We start from the raw sequence: 14,167 nt of genomic DNA, 5'->3' as shown, positions 1-14,167 counted from the left end.
AAGTTAAATTTGCTTCTTATGTCACAAACGGTATACACCTTAGTCAAACACAACAGATTAATAAGGAAGTCAGTTTTGCCTGTTTGGATGCCATGTTGCCTTACGTCATTGTTTCAAAACTTCAGGACGTTGTCTGTGACAGTCGAGCTGTTGACATACCTTCGGTCACGGCAAGAAAAACACTTCACTCCCTGCTGCTTGTCTGGATTAGCAACGTCACGACTTCCGCCTCCTTCCAAGAAGTTTGGAACATGTGACAGGAGGGAACAGAGCCATTTTGTTGCGAAGGTCAAGTGGCGAACTGGTGCAACGTGGCTTTCCTTACCTAGTCTGGCCAGCTAGGGAACTTTTGTAGACATCGGGAGAGAGACAGGTGCAGCCCAGGATCTGAACTTGTGCTAGTCACGGCATGGTCACAAAGTCTTACAACCAATACACGTCGGTTTGCCTGAACTTGTCGGACTGCGAAACTGACGAAGTTTTCGTGGGCCTGAGTAAGAGTGAAATACTTGTTGAATGTTACATGTGATTCATTTGTGAAGAAGACCATACCGGCCATTTGTAGCAAATTAGTTTACCAGCCACGGGAAACATCTCTCTGTCTAAAAAGAAGAGACTGAAATAATTCCCCAGTAGCAAAGTTGAGAACTCGGGAGCCATGAATTCGAACCACAGGATGGTCGGGAGGAGGAGGTCGTCCGAGGCGAAGCAGTACGACATGTTACTGCGGGTTCTGCTGATCGGAGACTCCGGCGTGGGGAAGACATGCATCCTCTACCGCTTCGTGGAGGACGACTTCACCATGTCGCACATCTCAACTATAGGTACGGAAGGCTCTTCATGTTGTTTGGATTTGTTTGCCATCATTCAAGGCACATTGTTATTGTTGAAAGCCATTCAGACACTAAGTTTAGTTGTAACAAACATAGGACACGTAGGGTGGCTTTTGATTTGGAAAGTTATTACTAGTATTGAAGGGCACCAAGTTGAAAGCCAATGTGTATTTAGTGGCAATATCACAGGTTAAGTTGCACACTGTCCTTTAAAACAGCATTCTTTCCTCCAAATTATTGACTACTAGTATTATGGTATATGATGTATCTTTATTTCTGTCTGACAGACTCCATATGGTTATGGATATTTGACTGTAATTGTTTTAGTGCCTTTCACATAATTTTCTAAGCACATCATAACAAACTGAAAGCGATGACTAAAAGTACTTTTTCAACTGAAAAATGCTGACTTATAAAGGCAAAAACATCCCTGCTGTAGGTAGCCATTAGTGTAAATGATACACCTGTCCAGTGGATACACCTAGGTGATATTTAGGTCAGCAGGTGTTTCCATATGGTAGACCAGGCACAAGCTCCCATTTCTCACAGGTAATGTTGCTGTTGCCTTAGCAGTATGTTTTCCCATTTCAAAATCCAATCACACTTGACAAAGTCAGTATCATGTTTATTCAGCTAGATTAGAGTAATTGATAATGATAGCAACAATTGTCAGCCTTCACCTCATTGATCAGTAGACAGGAAAATCACCACATATTGTTTTGATCAGGTAGTTTCTTTCTTAAGTTAAGAAGAAGTTTCAACCTTCTTCCTGCTGGTATACTAGTAGCAGGGAGAAGTTCAAAAAGCAAAAAAAAACTCTGTCTTACACTTGGTACTGCAAGGTACTTTTAAATTTGTTTCACTTTGCCCATGAGAGTAGGAAAAATACCATGCAGGGGTGGGACACTACCCACCTATAGCCTTTCTGCAGTTTGTTTGTTGTGGTCAGTAAGGAACTCTATTAGCATGTTGTAACTGATCCCTACATGGTCACTTGTGGTCACACTATGGGTCAGTGGGTAGATACATGTTTTTACTTGAAACTATTTTTTGGGGGGTCTAACAAGAGAAACCTTGCCATTGGGTACTGCCAGCTAAGGAATGTAGGAGTGTAAGGATGACACATGGGTTAGGTATGCAAGACACAACATGAACTTTGCCCTTGAACCTGAAACACTGAACCCATGTATGAAGTCATGATGTTTCAAATACCTTAAAAATACAATGCAAACATGTCACTGGCATGGCTCCAATATTTCTTAAACTTATGTGTCTTTAAAGAGAACCTCATTGGTTTTAGCCTGTCATCACAGATTTCTGCAGTTCTTATAGGTAGAACTTAGCTATAACTGCAACTGTTGCATGTTCCTTCTCTCCTCAGGGATTGACTTCAAGTTGAAGACAGTTGAAGTAAATGGCAAGAGAATCAGAGTACAAATATGGTAAGGAGAATGTTACATTACCCTGGCAACCTGACGAATTGTATAAAAATAATCGAAAAATGTGCAAGCTGTGTCTGAGGAAAGATTATATAAATCAACTTTTTTTTTGCTGTTAGGGTTAGTGTTAACATATTCTTATGTATTGCTATTTGTACACACTACATGGATTGATTTATCTATTCTTCAACACAGGGATACTGCTGGACAAGAAAGATATGAAACTATCACCAAGCAATATTACAGGAGAGCACAGGTAATTTACAGGAATTGGAAGTAACTAACTGGAAAATTTCTCACTTTACAATCTTTTTAACATTTGACATTGTCATCATAACATGACAATCGGTAAAGCAATAACTTCTTTCCTGTGTGTTGCAGGGGGTTTTACTGGTGTATGATGTGACCAGTGAAAAATCTTTCACCAACATCTCCAAGTGGGCCAATGATGTGGATGAGGTGAGAAAATCGAGCTTCAGCTATCTTAACACATGTCATAAGATACACCACAGAATCTGATGAATTTCCTGCAATAGATTACAGACAATCTTGCCATTTTTGCCACCTTTATGTAAATTTGCATTCTTCAAGTGCTATTTCCCAAATGTTTCTAAACCATTGTGACAATAGTCCCTCAATGGAAGTTAATGTTAAAGTACAAATGTACATTTTGTACATACTATAGAAATAAATGGGAACACAAAAGTAACAAGTTGTATCCAAACCTGTTGTGCCATTTCCAGTATGCACCAGAGGATGTGGAGAGAATGTTGATAGCAAACAAGTGTGACGACCGGGACTGGAGAGTCATCTCTAAACAACAGGGACAGAAGGTGGGTGCTGTGCTATAAGTCCATACCATGCTGATTCCTAGTTTCTTAGACGTATCCTCTGAGAAAAACCTTGACTTGCATTAAATTTTCAATAGCAACAACTGTAACTAAAGAAATCCATCACATTGATCAGAGCCAGATTTGGTCTCTTAAAAGGATTTTCTTCTTATCCCTGCAGCTTGCAGACCTGTACAGAATGTCATTCTTTGAAACCAGTGCTTACAGAAATGTCAACATAAAGGAGGTAAGTACTTTTTCTTGTTGTGGTATGTAATTTTCCAAGCACCAGGCAATATTTTATCTTCATCACCAACGGGTGAAGGACAGAGTTCCTGTTGTTCAGTAGTCCTCTTTTCCTTGTTCTAGGCCTTCCTGGCCCTGACCAACAACATCATCCGGAGGCAGGGCATCATCCCAGCACCCGACCACAGCTGTGTCAAGGACGGCAAGTGCATCCATGACCTGGACATGGACCTGGCAGCAGGCGATGTCACCCCGCTAACAGACACAGAGGAGAACAAGACGGGAGCCTGCTCTGCATGTTCAGTGGCATAATGTACACTACAGGCAGGGGTTTGGGGAAACATGAGGCCATGAAGACATTTCTATGCCATTCCCTGGTACCTGCAGCATCATTCCACAACACAGAAAGCACCTGTTACTGTGCTGGAATTAAACAGTTGCATTAGAAAGGCCCAAAATTTGGGACTCTCGGAGCTGTGGAGCTCCAGTGTCTGTGTTTTTTTGACGTGTCTCAGTTGACCACTGTTTGTGCACAGCCAAATATGTCCATATACTGGACTGCATCCAAATTGTGCCTGTAACTACATGGTATATTCTTAGCTGTCATTGTATGAGTGAACAAAGCTTTAACTATGTACATGTACATGCTGCCACTTGTTGTGATATATCTGGTAGAGGAATTGAAGATGATAATTTATTTGGGACAGTTGCAAATTGGGTTGTACTTTTGGAGATGTGCTGCTGTGATTCTCCTCAGCTTTCCTTTTTGACATATATATACTGTTGCACATTGTCCAGCAGATTGAAGTTCCCAAGAGCATATGGTCTTCAAACTTGCCTTGATTTGATCCTAACCTGACAGTGCCTTACATGTAAAGCCACATCTTTGTAGGGATAATTTCTTCCGTATCCAAGGTAATGGTGCTAATTGAAGGATATATATGCAAACCAGGCATCAGAGCCATTGTGCCATTCCTGTGTAATACTGAACCATTCCACTTGTAAAAGAAGATCCAGCTATTTTTCCATGTAACAATCCTGGCAAAGGCTATATGATATACAAACACTTTTGTCATGATAGTAAATATGCTGCAACCATAGTTATGTTGAAGAGGCAAAGAACAAGATATGTGTCCTCCATACTGTTCACTAGTTTCACTCATGTATTTAGTATTGCTATGGCCACACAAACTTGTTTTACCAATTATACCCCTGGGTGCATTGACACGTACAATAGAACATCCCAAACTATTGTATGTAGCTTGTAGTAAAGAAACATAAACTTTCAATTATTCAACCAGCAAATTCTGCAATATGCAGCAACAAGTTGAAGTTCATTAACAAAGTAACACTGGTAGCTTCAAATTTGAAAGGATCATAGAAATTCAGAATCTATATGTCGTCAAGGTTAAAATCATGTGTTAAAGACAGAAAATAATGTCATAATACAGGGATACATGCCATTTTCAAACCTGTGAAATATTATTAATGTTCACTCACGTGTAAGACTTCCAACCTGTGCCTCTTCAAATGTAGGACCAGTGTAACTATGACCCCGTTCACACTCATTTTTTTTCAATCACGATTGAAGTATAATCGCGATTGTTCGATCCGATCGCGATTGAACGCAAAGAAACTTTTGCGTTCACACTGCTTTTCGCCAAGTCGATTAAAGTACGCCGTGATCCGATCGCGATTGAAGCACAATTGAAGCATGCTATCGGCGATCATCTGGTAAATGTTGTTGTTGTCCTTGTTTTGGGTCTATTTTTCCGCTAGACATTGTAACTTGGTGCGGTAAATGTCCCTCTTTCGGTGACATTTCCCCAGTTTGGCCTGCACCTCCTCTCTCCCCCAGATTGCGATGAGGACCCTGGTCTCCCCATCGCGCCATCTGCCACCAGCTGAAGTTGCTGATGGAGTTTTATTCTTCTTCTTGGGCATTGTTGACGATGAAAAGTTGTTGTTGTTGTAAAAGAGCGATCTGACGTGCGGATTGGGTTTGTTTTCCCGCGCGATGCGAACTATGACCCCACGTACCCGCATGTATGACCTCCCACCCCCGGAACCAGCCGAAATCTCCGCCGATCGCGATGGAATGAATCGTAGTTGTGTCACACTCAAAATTTGATAGGATTGGATTGGATTGGATCCGATCGCGATTAATCCAATCAAACTACCTCCGGAGGTAGTTACAATCCAATCGCGATTGGATCGTTTTGGATCATTCCAATCACGATTGGGAGCGTTCACACTGAAAAAATCAATCGCGATCGGATCGATTCAATCGCGATTATACTTCAATCGCGATTGAAAAAAATGAGTGTGAATGGGGTCTATGTTAATGTATGTTGTGCTAAGTGTAGGATGATTATATGAAATGAGGACAATCAGGTAGTTATCTATGCATGTTAATAGTACAGTATATAATTTGTACAGGGATACGTAAAATATTTCTTCCACAAAAATACTATCTAGATGTGGAAGATATTACTTAGGGGCAGATGGACTATATTTTGTCATGTATTTATTCATATAGAGGTGTTATTGTAGGGAAATATATTATGATGCTGCATCATATGCTGCCATATTCTAGCTAACCAACTGGTGAAATGTACTGTATTTGAATAAATTTTCTAGTCTTCACAAAGCTAGTCATGTCTGTATTTGTTGATCTGCAGTGGAAGTATCAGCTATATGAACCAACAACTAGGGCCACAAAAATATTTTAACTGACTAGGACTTGGGCTTTTTGACTACTTGTCACAGTTTAAGCCAGTCAAGTCAACTGCCACAAGCTCACCTAGAATGTGGAAGGCGTAAGTTAAGCCACAGAGGCATCTGTGGTTGGAATGAGTTTCCTCTGACATCACCTTATGACCAGACCATGGATTATGAGCATGGATTATGGCCTTTCAGGTTTTGTGTATGTAGATATTATTTATTACATGTATGTATTCATATTATTTATTACATGTATGTATTGATATTACTTATAATGTTAAGCAGTGTCTTACACTGAGGTTGGACCACCCTTGCTAAATAAAACAAAGCGAAACCAAGCCCTTCACCATCACATTTTTGTACCACATATTGTCACAAAAAGTCGTATAAGTTATGTGGCACTTCTATCCTTGACCAGTTTATATAGTAGACTAGTAGTATGGTGAATTTAGCTGTCTTTAGTATCCAGTATTAATTGTAAAAGGAATACCTGTGAGTAATCTACACATGCAAATCAAGGAGGTTAAAAAATTGCGCAAACATACCCCTCAGTTGTAAGTTTAAAGGAAACACAACATTTACAGTAAAAACACAAATCAAGTCACATTGAAAGCAGTTTATTAATCACTGTGGACAATATACATGTCAGCTATCTGCCAGTTAGTCTTGACTGTCAAATCATGTTTAAAGGTGACAATGCAAAGAACTGACAAAAAGATTTCCAAGTACAATCCACAAGTACTTTACAATCCAGTAAAAGTTTAGGAGTTGGAGTTGGGTCCCTTCTTCCTGCCGAATGTGGGCATCACATTGACGAAGCGCCGGTTGTACTGGATGCGCCTCTTGGCACGACCAGTCTTCTTCTTCTTCTTCTCTGCTTTGTCGACCTGAAAGAAGTACATTAATTACAGTGTGTTATAAAATGTACAACAATCTTAAAAATACAAATATCATGAAGGGCTCTTACCACTATCACACCATCTAAAACTATATCTATGCTTCATAGCAAAAGGGCTTACATGATCATTTCATGTCATAATTTTCTGTTATTTTGTTCATAACATGGGTTTTAGGTAAAATATGAAAACTATGACACAACATGGCCTGATGAATATATCGTATCAAAAGAAAAATGTTTCCACTAAGGTTGAAGCAAAGCCTTAATTTGTTTTGTGAGGATGACAGCTCCATCTGAAGTGACCTTACCTTGGGTGTCTGACCCTTGACCTTGCCTGCACGAGCCAGGGAGCCGTGAACCTTACCTGTGGATGGGAGAACAAAAATGTTGTTAAAAGAGCTGGCAACAACCAATTTTAGGTAAGGCAGTATAGGCAGATAAAAGTAAAGGCTGACACTTTGTTGTTTGAGAGAAGACTTTGATGAAGAAACTATGCAAAAACAATGCATATCCCTTCTCCCAATAGGGGACAAGGAAACATATACATTTGCTGTGCCACTAAGTCCAACTACAATATAATCTAACCAGCAGCTTTTGTGTGCCTGCTAAGCTAGCATCTTATGTCGAAGAATACTGGTAGCTAATACAGGTAACAATACATCACCTCCCCTAAGTCGTACTTCCAGCAGCAGGCTGGACAGGTCCCTGATGCCACAGCTGGTCAGGACCTGGGAGTCCTCCAGGGGAGCTCCACTGTGGGTCAGCACCAGGTCATCTAAAGGCAGGCCTTCTAGCTCATTCACCTTGGTCTGGAGACAGAAATGCCAAAGAGGTAAGCATCTCAACAGTGTCAAAGTTGAGTTTTACAGGTACAGATATTACATGAAAAATCATATCATTATATATTATATATAACATTCAATCATCAATGATGTACTTATCTAACACCTGTGTAGGTGAAAAGGTACTTGGGGTGCCCATGATAACGCAAAGTTACTGTTTTACCCAATCTGATCTGGGGTCTCTAGAGTATGTCACCCCGATATAATAATTTGAATGATTTCAATATGGTCTTTCTTACCTTGATTTCCTGTACAGTTTCATTTCCAGACACCTCGAGGGCGTGGAGTTCTTGGGCACGGACGAAGAGCTGCATTTTTACTCTGTGGAAACGTCGAAAATCACAAACCATTTATCTCTAACGTAAGATATTTTTCGGAGATATCACCCAAGAAATTATCTATGTTGCAAGGATTCGTTCTTCCTTGAATATATCTATAGCTGGAGTACTAGTGGAACTCCTCGCCATAAAAAGGTATGGGCCAGTTCATAGCTTTAACTACACGAAGTCCGCTTTGGATAGCCTATGTGTTACACTCAGGCAGCCACAAGTCGTTTAAAGATCTCTACTTTCAGTGGTCAAATGTTATAATCCGTGAGGCCCATACCATCACGCGTGCATATACAACCCTAAAACGACATACGCATCCTCCCTACATGTGGAAGAATACAGCCTGAACAAAAACGTCGCTACACATAACAGAAACCACGATTAACGCAAGTTGGTTACCCTCAGAGATCCACAGAGTTCTTAATATCCAGTTACAATCATCGGAACTAGTGTAAATTGCGCAACTAAGTCAAATTTTTGGATTTTATACGAGTAAACTTACGTCTCGTTGTGCAACCAAAATGGCTGACCGAAAAGAGGACGATCGCGCACAGAGCTCACGCATCCTTCCCATGGACCTCTGCGGCAGGATGGACATTTCTTTTTCCCTCCTTGGTTTTTGGCAGTTTTCATCATGTCTGACAGATTAATTTGTTTCAACCACTCATTTGGAGAATATCAGACCTTTCCATGAACTTTCAACGAGGCTAGCTGGTAGAAGCATATCACTGCTTGTCACAGAAAGAATGCTTCAGTAATACCTCCCTCTATAGGATTGGTTTAGGCCATATCGTAGCCATCATGGCGGCGCCCTTCCGAAAAATTTGTCTTCGTCTGTCCAGCAGATTATCTCCAGGTTTTCAGGTATTTTCATCAATTTGATCAATTGCATTGAGATGTTTTCGATCATTTGTGTCCACCCGACAGTCTGCTCTAGAAAAAGAGCCACGCGGGACACTGACAGGGACGTGAAACTGAACACATCACCGCGTTTCATGCCATGATCCCCCTCCTTGCTCTGATAGAGGGTAGAGTGCAGTAGAGTCACCTTTGCACAGCCATGGTTTATTCAGATTTTAACCACATTTTCCCATCTTCATAGCATACATATATGGTAATATTATGGTTTTTGGCAATGAAAAGTCACTGATTTATTAATGGCAAGGCCACTTCACTTCACTGGAGCAGTCCTACCTGACCGAAAATTCTACTCTACTCTACTCTACTCTATGATTTTGAGTTTTACCAGTTGGGCCACAGCAAATATATTTTATGGATGGCATCAGAGCGTGCGCATTGAGCCTGATTTTGAAATAAAAAACAAGAATTTTTTATCCTTCGGCAATGGTCAACATACCAAAAATAGTACAATATGTTGCAAGCTACTGTCAGTTCTATCGCAAAAACGTTCTAGATGCCATAAAAAGGCATTTGCACATGTAAGAATGGTGAAAACTCACACACAAGGCACGGCAATTCAGTCAGACAGTCAGCGGAGAGCTAGAGAACTTCAGCTGAGGAAAATTGAGCAGAGCCAGCAACATGAAGTCACCGTCAGTCTGCCTCATGACTCAGGAGACTTCCATGCCCAATGTACAGAAACCTTGTCTCTGCCGTCTTGCTATACAGACCAGGATCTAAATCCATAATTTAATTATTTTATTGTTTGTTGACTTGACATCAGTGTAAGTTAATGTTTTCTTGAATACAGGGATTAAAGACTTGAATTCTTCTTACATGCTTTATGGTATTCAAGTTTGAAAATGTGGATGCGGCCTTGTTTTGTTTTGCCTGCCTTGTTGTTTTTTTTGTCCGCGCGCACTAAATTTGGAGTCTGCAGAGGATGTCATCCATAAAATTGACTTGCTGTGGCCTTAACGTTAAACACAATCAGGGCTTGCAGTTCTTTTGTTTCGAACCTGACTTCCCTTGTAAAGAAGTCATACACAATGTCTGAAACAGATTATGGGTTGTTATGTCCTGAGCACCTGCCTTGACCTGCCTTGACATTTCTCATGCCTAAAAACATACGTGTAACATTAATAGTACTAATGCCTAAATGTATTCCCCTGTTTTTCCCATCATGTCCAGGCTGAAAGATGTACAATACCCAGAGTTTCAGCCTGCCTCTGTTCACAAGCTACAAGTCCGTCAGCGGAGGATGGTAGAACAGACCCGCTGAAGCCTGCACAGCCAGAGTTTATAGAATCTAAAGAAGACTTCAGATGGGTGGAGAAGCTGATGCCCAGATACCAGGTCCCACCCATCCCTGAACATCCCCACTACCCCACACCGTGTGGCTGGGTTCCACCCAGGGGTAAAGAGCGCCATCTTTTCAGTCTACTTTTTATTGATGATTATGATTAGAAAGCAAATGTTAACGTTAAATGCAAAAATGTTTTCATTCTGATCTTTTCCAAAAGCATGATCCCATCACCACTACAACTTCAGTGCCACCCAGCAGAAGAAAGGTGTCCTGCAGTCTGCCATTTACCAATGAGCCCTACACCCTTTGCAAAGTTTAGGTCTTCAATCAAAATTAAAAGTTGTATAATATTGAGAACTCTACAATCCACTTTTCTAATTTGATATTGATTTATTTAAAGACTCACTCTGCCACTCATATGTCATTATTGGGTACCAAAAATTGATTAGGTACCGTTTACCGTATCACACTTCACTGTGTTAAGTAGATTAGGTAACAAAACAGATGTAGTATGTATGTAGACTGTAATCATTCACAGCTTTCTGTTTGCCACCAGATCCTCCCCCAGATCTCCCGTACTCCGTCCGTAGATCTCGCTTCTCCCACGTCCCAGTGTACGAGAGGTTCAGTAAGGGGGGATCACGGAAACAAACCGTTATCCAACACATCGAGGGAGACATATGGGTAAGGCTGCTAAGTGCTGTAATATTGCACATTAAATCCCTTTTGTGTATAGCATCCAATCTGATAAGAGAGCCATCAAGGAGGAGGTCATTTTGTATCCATTGTAATGACTTATGTCCATTTGTCTTTTGAGAAGTACAACATATTCTCTTATACTAGTCTATGCTGTTGTCTGACAATGGCTCGCAGCAACTTTTTTCACAGCAGTGTAAGCATTTCCATGTATGAGTCAAAATAAGGGTCGGACTCCCTGATTTTTCCTGTTTTGAGGGAAGTCAGTGCATGTGCAAATACCATCCATATAATCAAGTCTATATTGCTGGACCTGCTATGTGTTCCCTGCCTGATATTGTTTCTGTAGTGCAACGTGTGTCCATCTTTACCATCCTGTGACCACTTAACCCTAACAGTAATCATGACAGTAGTAGTAGAGTTTGTAGTAAGAACAGTGAGTGTAGATTACTTTTTTGTGTTGAAGTTACACAAAATACATGTAGAATATAGTAGAATACAAGTATGGATATCAGAGATGTCAGAAAGATCTTTACAGAACTGTTAGAAACTGCCAGGCCTTACTTTTTTGTTTTGTGTTACAGGCTTTGGAAAAGGAGCTGGAAGAGTTTTTACCTGCCATCATTGGCAGAAATCCTGCCATACAGGTCAACGAGGTCACCAGAAAAATTGTCATTAAAGGTCTGGTAATGGAGGAGGTGAAGAAATGGCTGTTAGAGAAGGGCTTTTGAAGGGCTGCTATAAACTGTGGAGGGATCTGAATGTACTCAGTATTAATGTCAGGAAGTTTAGTTTGTTACAATACATTTTGAGGAAATATGAAAAATGGATACAGTTCACCATTTGATGTAGTAGTGAAATTTCATGTGAAAGATCATATAAAGTTCCTTTTGACATGAAGGTTTTGGACTGGCTCATTCTTTCTGCCCACTGACTGTTCTGATAATAAATGGTTTATTGGTCCGAAATTACCCATGCAATGGCAGCCAGTGCTGAATTGCTGCAGGGTTTACAATCACATAATACACAATAATTCAGAAGATACATATTTGCACACTTGCACTTTATGTAACTGTCGCAAGGGTCTGGCGGCTGCCATTCGGCGCCAGCAGGTGACCTCAATACGACCTTCCCCAACCGAAGTCAGGTACCCATTCACACCTGGGTGGAGTGAGGAAATTCGTGTAAAGTGCCTTTCCCAAGGGCACAACATCGGGGCATACTGGTGGTTTCGAACGCGGGACCTCTCGGTTCTGGGCGAAACGCGCTACCGATTGCGCCACACGATGAACACATCCATCATTCGACATTACAACATGTACATACATTGCAAGATTGAGGATCCTTTCTTGACAATACCCCACATTACTAGTACATATGTGATATCTTACCAAGTCTCCTGCACGTAACAGATGAACAGCTTTCAGGTTAGATCATGTAAAAAGTCTTTAACTTATCGTTAAGTGCTGAACTTGTGGCTGCTGAAACATTGGTATACATGTAATACTAAGATCTTTTTACTATTTTGTGGATGGATTTTTCCAATTAACCTACCAAGCATTGTTTGCATTCTCTCTATACCTGGAGCACATATATCATTAGTAATCTTACTACCTATAAACAAGGATGCTTTCACCAAGCTGCAAAGATATATCTCAACACCCCACTTATCACATGGCCTTGGTTGAGGTGAAAAATTTATGCCATGATAAAAGTTTTTTTTTCATTTTGAAACTTTGCCTGCGTACAAACTCAGTTTGCAGTGAATGGTGTCCTATAAGACGATAAAGTTTAGAAAGTAGGTCTGTGACAAACCTAGCACACACTGGACAGGAATGATAAGAGTAATAACTGCACCATCAAACACTGACCCAGTCAAAGCTTTTTACAGTAATCCTGTGTGCTTAGTTAAATGGGGAATTACCAGCTGGAAATGGAGTTGTGGGACATGTCTCTGTGCACTTTGGTGCTCTGTAATGCTGACTCATCACTGCCTGTTACTGCAATCAACATGATAGATCAGACATACGGTCTCAGGTTCCACCTGGGAGTTGCAAAGTGCGTCTACAAAAGCCTATCAGGGATGAAGATAGGAGATAATGAATTAGATAACGTTATTGCACAGTCCCTTTAAAATTCACAAGGTGGCAACAACTTGATACAACCAGCTGGAAATATGCCTTCCAAATGGTCCATTATGTATCTATAAATCAGCTGATACAACCACACCGGACTTACAGTTATACAGAGGCCCCATATGCATATCCAACTCAAAGCATCACTTAGGATTATGTTAAGAGGCCTCTACTGTGTTTGATCAAGGACATTATATGCACTGCACTATCAGTGATGTCATTTCTCAATAGTCTGGGGATATGGAAGTATATGCAGGTCAGGGGCTTTGTGTTCCACTGAGCATTTTAAGAGAAGATGATCAATCAGTTTTGGATAGCCTTGTCACCATCTTTCCCTACTTCTTCATGCCTTCTTTGGGTCACTTGTAAAAGCAACAAATTAGAACAGCAGGCCCTCAGGAACTGAAGTAGTGTAATTCATCACTTTTTCAATAGAGGTCGCTTATACATCTTTTGCCTGACGCTAATGCTTGATTTATTTTGCCCGTCATTTTCTGACAGACCGGCGTTCTTTGAGTGTCGGGCAGCCAGGGAACATCACGATCGTTTCCTGTCTAACCTTCATCAATGTAAGGAACATTATCAAATCATTATGATTTTCTGTCCCGAGATGTGTCTGAATATCACGTCTGACCAGAGTTAGTCCAGTCAAGTTGTCGAACCACCAGTTGTATTCAATGTCAGACGTTCCTCACATGTTTGTGTATATATATATAATACTGAATATAGATGTACGCAGTACCTCTCTTCAACTTGCTAGTATCTCATGCTATGCATCTCGCGTGATCTCATCGGTAGGAAATATTTAATCGATGTTTCTTGGCAGAAAGTTGACAGATCATGAGCGGCGTGTAGCTCATGGACAAATGAGAAGGACTTAGAACGAGTCAGGACGGGGTTCATAGCGTGCAATTCCCATAGCAACATTTTAGACTGACATTGGCAGCAGTGCAGGAGGTGAAACCAGAATCTACTTGTGCTTTTATTCA

General features: G+C 40.8%; 3 protein-coding genes across 3 annotated transcripts; 2 read left to right on the top strand and 1 right to left on the bottom strand.

The window, feature by feature from the left end:
- Window positions 1-99: 99 nt before the first annotated feature.
- On the top strand, window positions 100-5,998 carry LOC136433181 (ras-related protein Rab-10-like). Its single transcript, XM_066425101.1, has 7 exons — window positions 100-824; window positions 2,215-2,275; window positions 2,468-2,528; window positions 2,654-2,731; window positions 3,016-3,105; window positions 3,284-3,349; window positions 3,472-5,998. Exons 1-7 carry the CDS (start codon window positions 659-661, stop codon window positions 3,658-3,660), a joined length of 711 nt encoding a protein of 236 aa, XP_066281198.1. The 5' UTR covers window positions 100-658; the 3' UTR covers window positions 3,661-5,998.
- Window positions 5,999-6,673: 675 nt separating this feature from the next.
- On the bottom strand, window positions 6,674-8,792 carry LOC136433183 (ubiquitin-like FUBI-ribosomal protein eS30 fusion protein). Its single transcript, XM_066425103.1, has 5 exons — window positions 8,644-8,792; window positions 8,052-8,133; window positions 7,635-7,779; window positions 7,279-7,334; window positions 6,674-6,959 (listed from the first exon to the last, which is right to left on the bottom strand). Exons 1-5 carry the CDS (start codon window positions 8,775-8,777, stop codon window positions 6,834-6,836), a joined length of 543 nt encoding a protein of 180 aa, XP_066281200.1. The 5' UTR covers window positions 8,778-8,792; the 3' UTR covers window positions 6,674-6,833.
- Window positions 8,793-8,871: 79 nt separating this feature from the next.
- Window positions 8,872-11,943, top strand: LOC136433182 (large ribosomal subunit protein mL49-like). The gene is made up of 4 exons (XM_066425102.1): window positions 8,872-9,005; window positions 10,233-10,458; window positions 10,904-11,031; window positions 11,628-11,943. The coding sequence occupies exons 1-4, from the start codon at window positions 8,943-8,945 to the stop codon at window positions 11,772-11,774; spliced, it is 564 nt and encodes a 187-aa protein (XP_066281199.1). The 5' UTR covers window positions 8,872-8,942; the 3' UTR covers window positions 11,775-11,943.
- The last annotated feature ends 2,224 nt before the right edge of the window (window positions 11,944-14,167 follow it).

Source organism: Branchiostoma lanceolatum, chromosome 4 (assembly GCF_035083965.1).
Source record: "Branchiostoma lanceolatum isolate klBraLanc5 chromosome 4, klBraLanc5.hap2, whole genome shotgun sequence".
Taxonomy (NCBI): Eukaryota; Metazoa; Chordata; class Leptocardii; order Amphioxiformes; family Branchiostomatidae; genus Branchiostoma; species Branchiostoma lanceolatum.
The sequence above is the reverse complement of the archived record's forward strand: the minus strand, read 5'-3'. Positions and strand labels throughout refer to the sequence as shown.